Here is a 14,091-nt window from a genome sequence, read left to right as displayed (position 1 = left end):
CTCAAAAAAAAGAAAAAGTATGTAAAGTGCACTTTCAATTGAAAAGATGGTTAACTATACTTGATAGCAGTTATAAAGATACATTTCATTCATAGAGTCCTTTTAAAGGTACTCAAAGACGCTTTACAGTACATGGAAGAAAAAAACTCCATATAAAACACCCTAAAAGCAAAAGAACACATTAAAAGTACATTGAGTAGCAGGAGACATTTAATCAAACATTAAAGGTGAGTTTTGAGTAGTTTTTTGAATGTGGACAGGTTGGTGCAGTCACAAATGTGTTTTGGAGAGTTCCAGAGGGTTGGGGCAGCAATGGACAAAGCCCTGTCACCGCATGTCCAGTACTTGGTCCTTATCTGCATTGGTGAAACATGACTCTGATCAGAAAGATTTCTTGCCTGAAAATACCCTCTCTATAGACATTTTTGCTAAACCACTTGCTGCTCCAGGACCATATGTTTGTTCATTTTTCTGCGTGTATGTTCACATATTCCCAAAATAACCAGGTGCCAAAGAGTCATTGGACCGGGAACCAAGCAGAGACGTAGGTGAGATATCTAGTTTGTTGTTGAGAGATCAAACGTAAGTTGAGTTTGTTTGTGTGAAGAGTGAGATGCCAGTTAGACCCAGCCCTCTGTATAGTAGCAGCAGCTGAGATGTTCCTCTAGCATCAGTCCTCTCTCTGCCGTCTACTGGGGACATGATGCCGAGCTCCTCTTTGCTTTGTTGTCTCAGGCCACTTGTGGTGTTCTGCATTCTGACCTTTTTGGGGACACCAGACAGGGTGGCTCAGGCAGTGGGGACACCACTGCAGTGTTCTCTCCTTCCTAAAGCAAAGGATCATGGGAGACCAAGAGGAAATGAGCCATTAGCAGGTGTAAGAGGTAAGCAGTCTAAGGTATATATTAAGGTATATATTTGATGGCTGTTATGCAGGTTAATTTATTTGTGAATTCACTATTTTACAGTAGTGATAAATAAAGAAACATTGTGCATGAAACATCAAACTTTGATCCTATCATCAGCTTCTAGCATCAGTTTATATCAAGACTGAGTGAAATTGCTGCATTCATACTCACCATTTTTGTAATGTGGCAAGTGCATGTGGAAAAACCTTTGTCCAAGTTAGGTGTAAGGCATTCACCAGAACTTCCACATTCTCAACAGACAGCTTCAGTAAGTGACAAAAGTCAAAAGTCTTTGATCTTCTGCTGACAACATTTTGGCCATAGGTTGCATCATCAAAGGTACTGATTTGTTTTAGGAGCAACACTGATCATACATGATGAGATAAGGGCGGATTATATGTTAACTCATCCTCTGTTTGTGAAGTATTTACTATCTGTTAATGTATATTAAGTAATTTGTTGCTAATTTGTATTTATTGGTAAATTAACATTTTCTAAAACAATACTGTGTAAATAAACTAGACTGTCTTGTGTTTTTCAGAAGTGAATCTGTTGCAGCTTTTGGATGTGCAGTCAGCCACTCATTACAATGTCACTGCGACAGAAGATGACAAAGGCCGTCCAGCATATCAAATAGGACAATACGCCACACTGGTCCTACCAACAGCGAAAGTATTCGGCCCTTTGTAAGTCTTAACAATGAGATTCAACATAAGATCTGATGTACACATTTTGTGTGTTGTTTCAGGTGAACTGTTAGTTTAGTTCAGTGTTGGTAAAACCAGTAATGATACTGAGCTTACTGAGTGGACAGTTCCTAATAGAGATGTTTAATCGAGTCATGTCCACAAAATAACCAGAGGGCTCAACAGGAAGTTGTGTTATCTAATGGGTACTACAAGTGACACTTATCCAAACTGTGTCTACTTCATAGCTGCTCTTACATCTTGTTCACATTCATAATTTCTAACCTCTCTGTTAGTTAACTTGGAAATTATTTTATTGATAAGTTACCTCTCCTATTCTTTTTCCAAACAATGAGTCCTCAGAAGTATAATATAATCTAACACAGTAAATTTCCAAAATATTTAATTACATGTAGTTAGTTGTGTGAAACTCAAATAGATGATTAATCGACTGTAATGGAAGAGCCAACAAATATGAGTTTAGACAGTCAAGCCCTGTTTATATGTGTTTACTAGACAGAATATCATACAATGCATTTATATAATATTTCCAGTAGAATCACAACTTCTGCTTAGTTTGTAAATGAGGCCAAATTGAGCTGGTGTTTGTTATTGGTACCAAATTGCACACAAATTATAAGCTATTAAACACCAGATAAACTAAGTTGTGACTGTTGTGCCAATGTAGATAAGCTGAACACATTAATGCATCTTTTACCACACAAGATCATTTTTCATTTTCATTGAGTTGACAAGGTCACACCTGACTGCACTGAGCTGGTTTATCTAGGGTGGATTTTCTTTCCATGATGTGTAGGTTGGAAGGATTTACCTCAAGGCTTTGGTGTTAAACTTGACCTTGAATGTTTGCATACGGCGTACTGATGCCGTCTGAATCTGTCAGCTTTGTGATATAGTTTACATTGACTTGTGAAACGGCTCTCTATGAGGAAAGTCTTTAGTCTCTCTCTGACACCACAACCATGGGTTTAAAATCTATACTGTATGCTCTTCTCACACCTGTCCATGTCCAGTGAAAAATTAAGTAAAAATGTGCATGTGAGCATGTGAATGAATCTGTGTGTTTTATGGAGTGTGTGTGGGAGAGTCTACTCTACTGTATGTGTACATTTATTTGCGAATGTGCTAACGTTTACATGACAGGTTTCCAGATGAGCTGAGTGTGCTGATGCGTCTGCGTCTATGTCATCGCTGGTCAGAGGACAGAATGCTATTGGCTGTTTTAGGGCCAGAAGGGGAGGAGCTTTTCCAGCTGAAGGTCGGACCAAGACTACTCACTGTGGTCACTGTGTGGGAACAACCCTATGAGTGAGAAAACACAGAAACACACACATATGTGCATTTACATAACTATAGACACATAAGGCAATGATACAGAAAAACATTGACAAAATATGTGATAGAGCATTATTTATCTTTTGATTTACTTTTATGGTTATCCACCCATGTAGTAGGAATGTTAGGATATCAAATGCTTTACAGAAAGCAATATATATTTAAGTGAGAGGAACAATGAAACAGACCAAACATTGATAATCTTCAGATCACAGTATATTTCATACAGCATATTTGCACAAAACATAAGCCCTAAAACTTGGACTAAAAGGTGCATATTGCTAACTTTGTTTGATAGATGTTTGCAGCATAACATAACTACTGTAGAAACAGAGATATTAAGTTTACTGTCAGCCGATCAGGTCTTCATATTTGGATTTTTCTGAAAATGAAAGAATGCAAGTGTCAATACTCTTGTTTCCCATCAAGACTTGTTGATTTTGATTTACACAAGTAGCTCCATCCCCAACTAATTCCCATAAGTCTGAAAGTGTCTTCTGGTGAGCTAGCTTTAAAGTTGCTATTTATAGTATTTTTATGTGATAAATAGCATCTTCTAGATTATTCTAAAGGCATTTTTCATTTTATCAAATTTTATTAAATTTTATTAAATTAGAATTTTAAGGTTTTCAAGGTTTTCACAAATATTTATTCAGGGAGGTTTTGGTGAGAGCTCTTTTAGGATCATGATCACACTCTCACAGTTGTACACATTCATACCTGGAAGTTGCCCACAGTCTGATTTGTTACCCACTGAGCATCTACACATGGTGTAAATGGGGGTCACTTTTCCCGCCTAGATTTATTCTGCCGGTCTGCTGCTTTAGTCTGCTTAATTGAACCACCAATCTCATAAGCCTTTTCTAAAACGTAATCTACCACTGCCCATTTATCTCACTGTCTGGTAGTCTATTTTTTTATTACCACCAATGGGGGACACCAAGTGGACACCTAGTGGATTTGAACTAAAGCAGAGATTCAACAGACACATTATCAGTATCTTAACCACTGACTTAGTTTAGCTGATTTACAACCCTATCTGGTACATGCATGTACTGTATATGTATGCACTGTGTTGTATGTGACAGTAAAAGTCACTAGGTCTGTCTGACAGGTTTCTTGCCACTCCTCTGTGGGATGGACGGTGGCACAGTGTCTCCCTGTCCGTCTCTGCGTCCACACTGGAGTTGTACTTGGACTGTTTTCTACAGGAGAGCATACCCTGGCGTCGGGCCCCGGGACCACGGGTCAACACTTTAGGCCTGACGCTGCTGGGAGGAGCCTCAAGTCCTGATCACACGCCCTTTACCGTAAGCTCCATCCTCACCCGACACAACTCTCCTCAGGCAGCAGCCCCTCGCTCTTCTGATCCTCATGTCACATTCCTCACCTGGGTCCCAGTCCTCCCCTCCTGACCCTGAACGAAAAAAGATGGAGGGAGGGCTCAGTGTGAAGTTCAATGGCAAATGACGCAGACATGTGGTGGAAAATAAGCCTCATTTCAGCAGGTGATTAATAAGTGAAATCTCTTAAAATATTTGGAATCTCAGTATATCTTTGAACAATATAGCAAAGTCCTCTGTTAAAAATGAAAACCAACGTAAAAATACCCAAAATGTGATGTCTGAGGAGATGAACATCTTTTAGAGGAGTCTTCCTCATCTAAAGGATAGGTTCACAATTTTTCAGGTATGTCTTAAAACAACAGTCAGGTGCCCAAATTAACACTGAAACATGTTTTTCTTGCTATAATCATTCCTCCTGTTCATACTGACCATTAAATTCATAATGCACTTTCAATGTAAGTGATAGGGGACAAAATCCACAGCTCTCCTTCTGTGTAAAAGTGTATTTAACAGTTTATTTGAAGCTGATATGAGGCTTCAGTCATCCAAATTAGTCAAATCAAGTCAATATCTTTCAAAGGTACTGTCTGTCTTAGTGCCAAATTCCCTCTTTTTGTTACAATTGAACAGGAAAACATTGTACATCTAGACACAAAGGGGGAATTTTACATAAAAAAAACTGGAAGATTTCCACTTGATATGACTGACTCAGACAGCCGAAGCCTCATACTATCTTCAGATAAACCTTTTAATACATTATTGCTCAAAACAAGGACTGTGGATTTTGGCCCCCATCACTTACATTGTCAGCGCATTTGGAGGGGATCTTCTAATGGTCAGTAAGAACAGGAGGAATGATTACAGTGAGCAAAACCTGTCTTAATCTTCATATGGGAACCTGACTGTTGTTATAAGACAGACTTGAAAAATTGTGAACCTGTCCTTTAACCCTTGAGCTAACAAATCTGACCAAAAGGAGGCTGAAAAGATGTTAGGGCAGGAATATATCATCCTTCATTCGACTCTCACATCAGTGACAGCTGTGGTTTCTATAAAGTCTCACCTTTGCTGTCCATCTGCCATGGTCTGGACCACATGAGAAACAACCTACTTTACAGTACAGAAAAAGGCACAGCAGACAACACAGCTAATAGTCTGTTGTTGTTCACACTCCAGGGTGTAAGCCACTTGATATATAGCTGAGGATTAAGTGGTGGACACTGATTTGTCTGGCACTGGGTCGCCACAGGATGCAGAGGGGTATATATGTGTGTGTGGGTGTGTGTTTTTGTGCTGTCACAGTGTATGTGTTTGTATGAGGCATCACTCTCTGCTGTGACTTTGGGTGTCTAGCTTTCTGCAGTGATTCCATCGTTACTCTGGGCTGTAAACGTGTGGTCAGCCAGACCAGCGCTGGTCTCAGTCCTTCAGGGAGGGGTGTGTGTTTTTCAAGTGCAGCCTCTGGAGGAGCGTGTGAGACTGGCTGGAGCTTTGACTTACAGACACAAACGCAAAAAGTCAGCAGAGCCCAGAAGTTGCGTTTATCGGAAGCCATGTGGGGTTTGGTGCTGCTGCTACTGAGCTGTGTAAGTCTGTATCATTTGTGTCTATCAAAACATTGCTGATGGATTCAGGTTAGATTTCTGGTGCTTGTTGACAAATTGCGGTTGAACTTAGGAGTAGAAATGTAAATTGTGTGTTTAGTTTTTGAATGTCTGTATAGATTATGAATGTATAGGGCTCTAGAAAAAAAACTGTGGCAAGATTTAAATGATTAAAAAACATTTAATCATTTGATTCTTTAAAGGGTTTCAGGCCGTATTTCAGTTTAAAATATTACTTCAGAGCATTTGTTGCCATCAGTATAGTTCTAGTATTATCTTCATGACATGTTGAGTTTTATTTTTCTTATGTCCCATGTAGAATATACTGTGTGCTGTAAAGTCTCAATACAAGACACATTATATATACATTATCTTTGGAAGTACACTTGACTCTATTATGATCAATCAGCTTTTCTCCTTAAGTGCTTTTTTTAATGTGGTTTTCTGTAAATGTAGACAGTGGTATCAGCTGTGCACCAGTGTCTTCATGTGGTTTTAACATAGTGTATCAACCGTGGCTCAAATATTCCAGCATCAGGTTTTACAGCCTCTTACATATGCATGTTAGAGGATGAGAGAGACAGGGGAGGACTTTCACATCAATGAGTAAATCTCACAAAATGCTGTGTAGAAAATTCCACTTTCTTTGTAACTGTTTACTAAGCATCGCGTCAAAACGGTGGCTCTGCAGAGAGAAGTATGGGGTTGGACACATTAGTCATATCGGTAAAATGAGGATTCAGGAGGAGACTTGAGAGGGAAATTAATATCACTTAAGGACTTATGTACAGTATGTATTTACAAAACAGTACACAGATACACTGATCCTATATTCACCTCTATATTTTGGCTGCTGGCTGCTTTTTGATCTGACTTACTTATACAGTAAGTAACTTTAATGTCTGCATTTGTCATTATTTCAACTGAGGCCTGGTCATTGGACCTTTTTTACATTTTTTACTTTATTACTAGCAACATTATTTAATTACTAACTAATTATAACAGTTGTTTAGTTAGTTAAACCATCAATAAAGTGCATTTCTCTCACACATCAGCAATAAGTAAAATAAAAAGAAAAAAATGAAGGTACCTACACAATCGTGCCCAACTTTCTTCCCAAATTTCTCCTCTGCATTTATTGATTTTTTTCTATTTTTTAACAGTAGTTACACATTTCTGGTAATATCAACAAACATAATCTTAGAAATTGCATAAGGGTACAAACATGACAGGTTTCATCAGGAAAACTTAAACCTACTGAAATGTCTGTTGTCATGAAATAAAATTCACTTAAAATTGAAACAGTAAGCTTCCTGTACAGCCAGGGCTTTGAATGAAACTGTTTACTTTACATCATCCTCTGTGTGTGTGTGTTTCTGGTGTGTTTAGGGCACCATCCAGCAGATGATCCTAGTCTTGGGAGATCCTACAGCAGCAGAGCAGCAATGTTACATCAGCAGCTGCTTGGCTCTGACAGATACACAGGTACAAACAACACACTGTTGTCAGCTACAAAACACTTGTCTAAACTGTGGGGGTTTACTCATGAGGTTTAGGTGCTGCTGAAAAACAATCATTTTTCTTGCTCTTTTATTTTCAATTAATGTAAACTTTACAGCCAGGCAAAGTGTTCCATCAAACATAACAGGCAGTGAATAAAACCTGTATTAAATTAGCAGTGGATTGGTTGTTTTACTGACTGTATTAATCCACAGGTGTTTTCATTTATTGGGGTTGATTAGATGATGTCACCAACCTCCATGAAGCAAAGCTAATAGGCTGTTCAGGCAGATATCTATTAAGCTCAATTTGAACTTGCCCACACAGTGTAATTAGAAGAGGTCTGATTAGGCTAAATAATTGAAAACACCTGTGTTGGTGTACCAAGGTTGTGCAGGACCTTAAACAGTCTCTAATCAGCCCCACTCCATTCCGAAAACTAAAGTCTCTACTAGCTGATAGTAGCTATGCTTTTGATTCATTGATGACATGATAATGTGAATGTAGGGTACTTATTTATCCACAAGTGTCTGTTGTGGTACCTTTCCTGTCTGCATGTGGGAGCCACACAGGAAATGTTTGTCTTAGAGAGTTTTGACATTATAAAAATTTAAAATATAAACATTTGATTTGTTTTGTTAACTAACTTCACAATTTTCTTGTATGTGATTTCATTAGAAGCATTTTTCTTTGTGATTGCTTACATTTCTGAATATGCTCTTTTGTCAGGCTTTTCATCACCAGTGACAATACAATAGTCATCTATAATTTGTGCTTTACAATTTGGAGGTATTGTCCTTAGGGCAGACAAATTATGTACTTTGGGAATGTATTAATGTCAATTGATGTGGCTTATTATTTTTATTTTATGTGTTAGAATAGATTCATGCATTCTTGCATCATACAATAATTGAACTGAGGAAAATGGCATTTACAAAACAGTGCAAAATCTACTGATAACACATGAAAGATCCTGCTCTCAGGTCTGAGTTACTTACTGTACAGTGGAGAGTTAAAACAAATGTACATGTTAGAGGCACAGAGTAATGTTTCTCCTTTTGTCAAACTTTCCCAGGAGGTTGGAGCTGTAGCTGAAGTGACCACTCAGCATGACATCAGAGTATCATCCAGACCAGAAAACTCTCAAGACACAAATCAACAGATCAGTCCCACTGAGCTGACACCAAGACTTGATCCAGGGAGCAGCACCTCTCCTCTGACCCATCCACTGAAGTCACACCCTGCATCAGATATACAGGATGTCGACACCAAAGCTGCGGTGAAAACCCAGGCTGGCATGGACACTCCAACTGTAGCTTCAACCGACAGAGAAAAAGACAAACCAAAGACTGTGAGTAAGGAAGTAAAGCAAGATGGAGATACTGAACCAGAGACTCTACATTTGACTGGAAATGAGGAGCTTTCTAATGCTGAAATATTAGGGACAATGAAGGAACCACGGAGTACAGAAAGTAGCATCATAACCACGACTCATCCTGTTAAAACACGTGAAACTGCTCAGCACTCAACACAAGTTTATGATACTTCTGGTGCAGCCAAGATGGGCTTCACAAGAAAGGAGACATCACTTTTGGAAAATGTTGAAACAACTATTTCAAGTCCTGACATTCAACCTGAGAACCCCACATCTCCAGATCTCTCATTGGGATTAGCAGGGGGACATACAGAACCTGCAAGTACAGAGAGATCATTCTCTCATGGGCCAGAATACTTTATGTCCTCCACTAGATCAATGCATATCATAGGTGCCCCCACAGAATCTGGTCTTGTGGCTCCCAGCAAGTACTGCTCATCTGAAGAAAGAGAAGTAAGGGCATCACCACAAGTAGTAACACCTTCAGTTTCAGCAGCCCCAACAGTTCCCGTTTCAGTTAAAGTCTTCAGAGCTACAGAGGAAACTGTATCTCCTGAGAGAGCAGCATCAGAAGACTTTGCTGCACCTCAGAAGGATCCATCCCGAAACCTGACTGTTTTAACTCCCACACCACAAAGCAGAGAACCATTAAGTAGCAAGGACACGGTGGCTGAGTGGAGTAACGTTTCAGTCAGTGACATAAATTTAAAAGAGGAAATGAAAGACAGACTGGCAACTGTTTCATTGGAAGCAGAAACAACACAGCAACGACTTCCCGGTGGAGAGCAAGGGAGTGACAGAGAGACAGATGAAGATGAGATAGATGTAGGGGTGGAGGAGGAAGAGGAAACACATGCACATGCAGAGATAGAAATGGAAACTTATGATGATGACAATGGCATGCCTGAGGAATACAATAAATCCTCACTTGACTGGATTTCTCAGTTCAGCAATGGAGACTCCTTCATCCAATCGGAGGCTGAGTCTCCACTGCAGCCTTTTAAAGCAGCTAACCAGCCTCCTGCATACACAGCCACACTGCATGGGGCAGGACTAAGACCTGGGATCAGAGGTCAAAGGGTAAGACGAAGTGATTATATTTGGCAAAAACTGTGTGAATGTTAATAATGAAAAAAGCTGGATTTCACAGTTGAAGTTATATTTTTGTCATTATGGGTCTTGGTATACTTAAACGCCAGGATTATTGACAGTGACATTGAGGACAGAGTGTTAATGATTTTATAAATGCATAAACAAACCACAAAGGAAATTTTAATCACATTTGTGTGATATTCTCATCTCATTTTCTGTCATGACCTTGGATGAAATTGAGTTTGTGCGGAGATGATTTGATGACTGAGATGGAAACATATATCTGTGTCAATTCTAGCACCAAGAGAGCCATGCAAGTGTGTGTGTGTGTTTGTTTGTGTGTCTGCTTTCTACCATCTGTGGTAGAAGGGAAGGGTTGGTCTCTACAATGAAAGGCATAGTCTCCCCCCTCTGGCCAAACAGTGCTATTGTAACCCTGGACTGTGAAATTGTGAAATGAAATTTCTAATATCTCAGACTAGAGACCATACATCCATATACAGTGTTTTTATACCAGGAGTCATTTTCCTAGCTTATGCAACAAACAGATTCATAAGAATTCAGGCATAATAACCTGCAGTAATTCTTCTGTCAAGTGGACGATGTTAAACCAAGTGCAGAAAATGTTTTAAATTACTGTAGTTATTTGTCCTTCCTTTCTTTTATCAGCAAACCTTTATTTTCTAATATGTCTTCATATCAGGTTATGAATGTCTGTCTCCATTTAGTTAAATGGTTGATGTACTGTGAAAACATCAGAGTCAACTTCGTTTTATGCCCGACCAAGTCTGATATGTTGTATTTTATAGTAGAGTGTTGTCAATAAACATAAAACTACAATGAATTACAGTAGGCCTACATCATTTTTGTAAGTGATAGTTATTAGATATAACTGTTCAACCTCACTCTTTCCCCAGGGGTTGCAGGGTCCACCAGGGCTAACAGGACTTCCAGGACCTAAAGGAGACAAAGTATGTGTTTTGTTACACCTCCATCAAGAAATGTTTTTCTGTATTAACATAGTTGACTATGTGTTATTTGAAAGAATTACCCACAGTCCCAAACAAATAACCTAGTGCTCAACAGATTGCCCTTTGTAACTGCTTTTAGCCTCTTTTAGCTATATTGTTTTGGTCAGTTTCAAATAAAGTAGGCTGCATTACTGAGTCTCAATAAAATGGGCAGACAAATTAGAGTTAAATTTGTCAGGTGATAAGTAACAAATATAACTCCAATAGGATGTGCTCGTGTTGTGCTCATGCTAGATGTGTTGGCAAGTTTGCCTTGTTAGCAATACAATTGTTTGCTAACAGGTTAGCCATAAGGGGCTGTTACTACAATCACTAACATTTGACCAGCTTAGCTGAAGTGAACAGCAAAAAACATAGTTCTCTTTATTGACAGATCCTCTTACTACAATATATTCTATCTTTGTTATTTAAAGGACACTTTTTCATAACTCTGTTATACAGAGTATAAAAACACTTTAACTTTTAATTTTCACACAAATCAATTAATCTTAATAACCTAGACATACTCTATCCTCAATTCTCCAAACTATAAAATAAACAGAACTTTAATTTCTGTCCGACAAATTTCTTGAATTTACTTATTTGTCAGATAGTCAGCAACCCCCCAACCCTGATTTTCTTTAGACAGCAGCTACAGTTCAGCTTCTGAGGACACTGTAATCCGTTTAAAGATACTGTGTAATATTTTTCAGATGACATAGGTTTAAAATTGTCTTAAACTATAAACTTAAGCAAATCTTTAGGAGCTTGTTAGGGAATTTGTACCTCTGGGCTGTTTTTGTCAGCTTCTTGCAGAGTTCTTCTGCATCCTAGTGGTCAAAACTGGCTTATTGCGTCTTTGAATTATCTAATTGGAATGAAAAAGTCAGATTCTTAGCTCTACCAGTGCTGGTCAAAATGTAGACAATGTCATCTAAACTCGTCCTCCTTCCCCATCAAACAAACATATTTTTTTATGTCATCTTAGGGCTATCAGGGCGTTATGGGCAGGACTGGGCGGACCGGATACAGAGGCCCTATTGGTCCTCCTGGGATTCCTGCCATTGTCGTGTTTAAAACCTCTGAAGAAGAGTGGGAGGCTTTCAAGGTAAACTGCTGTTGCAGCTTTCCATCAATAACCATGCAGCCTTAGTACTACACACTAGTTTGAATTTATGCTGAAAGTATAAAAAATTAATCTGGAGAAATAATAAATATTCTGCCAACTTACTAGCTACCCCAAATCACTGAAAAACACAAATGGTACAAAGAATATAAAAAATAACACTTAGTTTGATGCTGAAACAGTAAAGATTATGTTTGTTGACTGGTTTCACAGAAACATTGAGGTGTCTGTTTGTTTCTGTATTGTGTTTTCACAAATTAGCAGTTTCGTAGTATGAGTAGTATCATGCAAGTGTATAAATATATCAAATTGTTGTATTCATAGATACAGATAAAGTTTCTACATCATTATTATTTCAAATTTGCCAGTTTCATACCATAATCATCTTTTTTGTCCATAATTATAATTTCTCATGCTTGAGTCATTTTTCTGAAAGTTGACTTTAAAGATAATTTTTTAGACTAATAGGTTTAAACCTATCATCATGAAAGGAATATTTTTTCTGTCATTTTCCTCGTAGAAAAAGAAATTCTACAAAAAGCTGGTTTCTTCCTGGCCGGTAGGTGTTTGTTTTGACTAAATGAATGCACTTAAAATCCTTTTTTGTCATTGACACAAGTTCAAGTTGAAATCCAGTTTGACAAAATCCTTCACAGTTGCTGAACTAACTGCAACAGCATACTGTGTTATTACTTTTTTTACTGTTTATATACAGTTTTTACTGTAAAACTACACATGTATGCATGTAGACATTGTGTTTTTTTATCCTCAGAAACTTAAGGGGCCACTGGGGCCTCCTGGACCTCCTGGAGATGAAGGACCAATTGTAAGTAAGCAGAAGTGTTATTAATTACTTGAAAAGGCAAAGTTTAAACAGCTATCTGTGTTTAAACTTGATCATAAAACACCAAAGGACATAAAGGACACCTGTGGCTAATTTTGTATTCCAGGGGCCGCATGGAATTACTGGGATACAAGGACCAAAAGGAGTTCAAGGGAAAATCGTAGGTATCTCTACTTTATTTGCATCTTTACAGTCTACAGTGAGGCTTTGCTTTCTATCTTATGGGCTCACTGCATCACACACCTTTGATGTTTACACCTCCTCAAATGTAGAAAGCCAATGCTAAGCTTCATGCACAGTGCATTATAACAGCTTCTACACTCCCTGTTGCTTAAAATCCACAGTGAACTCATAACTGTAACTTTGATTAAAAACACATTTATATGACTGAGTCATATAGAGCAACCTGGTTTAATATAAACCTACAAAAGGCTAAATGTTCTCAGTAAAATGTTTGTATTCTACTGACTAAAAAAACATCACCAGGTGGCTGCTACAGTGTTGCTAGGCAGTTGCTAGGGTGCTAAGAGTGGCTGCTAAGGTGTTGCAAGATAATTGATTGGGTGTATTTAGGTGTTTGTTATGGTGTATTAAGTTACTGCAATGGTGACTTAAGTTGGTTGTTAGGGTGTTGGGATGGTTGCTAGGGTGTTCAGGGCTGTTGCCATGGTATAATTAACTGGTTGAACTGTGTAGTTGTTACAATATTACCTGGATGTATTAGGTGCTAATTCTGAGTGGTAGCTATACTAACCAGGTTTGATGGATTACTGTGTGAGTATGCACAACAAAGTTTCCCAAAAAATAATATATGAAGTGTAGGAAAATAATGCTATGACACAAAGGAGACATGTTTTCTACCATGTCTACTCCACTGTCCCAACACACACCGCAAACCAGTATGTTTCTCTACACCAATCACACTGACAATAGAAATAAAACAGAATGTAATGGAATAAAATACAGTCAATAAATTAACTTCATCACTGATTTGTGATGTAAAAAAGAAAAGATATTATCAAATTATTCTTTAAGACTAGACAGGCTGCTTCACATGTTGTACTGTACTTCAGGGTCGTCCTGGACCACATGGTGTGCCAGGTCCCCAGGGCCGACCTGGGAGTGATGGGAATGCAGGTGGGAATGCTGACCCAGGTCCTCCAGGCTTACCTGGAGAACAGGTGAGTTTGCTGAGAGGCAAAATGTACATATTTTCATCACCCTAATTCTGTCAAACAGGTCTT

General features: G+C 38.5%; 1 protein-coding gene and 2 long non-coding RNA genes across 3 annotated transcripts in view; 1 reads left to right on the top strand and 2 right to left on the bottom strand.

Moving 5' to 3' along the window:
* Nucleotides 1-2,221: 2,221 nt before the first annotated feature.
* si:dkey-21p1.3 (collagen alpha-1(I) chain) overlaps nt 2,222-14,091 on the top strand; it is a 28,224-nt gene continuing 16,354 nt past the window's right edge. The window contains exons 1-10 of the mRNA XM_042417616.1: nt 2,222-2,923; nt 4,065-4,260; nt 7,290-7,385; nt 8,476-9,855; nt 10,785-10,838; nt 11,866-11,985; nt 12,524-12,562; nt 12,776-12,829; nt 12,954-13,007; nt 13,921-14,028. Of these exons, the coding sequence (XP_042273550.1) occupies nt 2,784-2,923; nt 4,065-4,260; nt 7,290-7,385; nt 8,476-9,855; nt 10,785-10,838; nt 11,866-11,985; nt 12,524-12,562; nt 12,776-12,829; nt 12,954-13,007; nt 13,921-14,028 (2,241 nt within the window). The 5' untranslated portion in view covers nt 2,222-2,783. The remainder of the gene's footprint in view (nt 2,924-4,064; nt 4,261-7,289; nt 7,386-8,475; nt 9,856-10,784; nt 10,839-11,865; nt 11,986-12,523; nt 12,563-12,775; nt 12,830-12,953; nt 13,008-13,920; nt 14,029-14,091) is intronic.
* Nucleotides 3,102-8,485, bottom strand: LOC121901007. Its single transcript, XR_006097159.1, has 3 exons — nt 8,399-8,485; nt 4,172-4,367; nt 3,102-3,332 (listed from the first exon to the last, which is right to left on the bottom strand). It is a non-coding gene; the product is annotated as an uncharacterized LOC121901007 (long non-coding RNA).
* LOC121901008 lies at nt 9,766-11,859 on the bottom strand. The gene is made up of 3 exons (XR_006097160.1): nt 11,664-11,859; nt 10,769-10,824; nt 9,766-9,835 (listed from the first exon to the last, which is right to left on the bottom strand). It is a non-coding gene; the product is annotated as an uncharacterized LOC121901008 (long non-coding RNA).

This window comes from Thunnus maccoyii, chromosome 7 (genome assembly GCF_910596095.1).
Source record: "Thunnus maccoyii chromosome 7, fThuMac1.1, whole genome shotgun sequence".
NCBI classification, from domain to species: domain Eukaryota; kingdom Metazoa; phylum Chordata; class Actinopteri; order Scombriformes; family Scombridae; genus Thunnus; species Thunnus maccoyii.
Note: the sequence above shows the minus strand (reverse complement) of the source record. Positions and strands in the feature narration are given on the sequence as shown.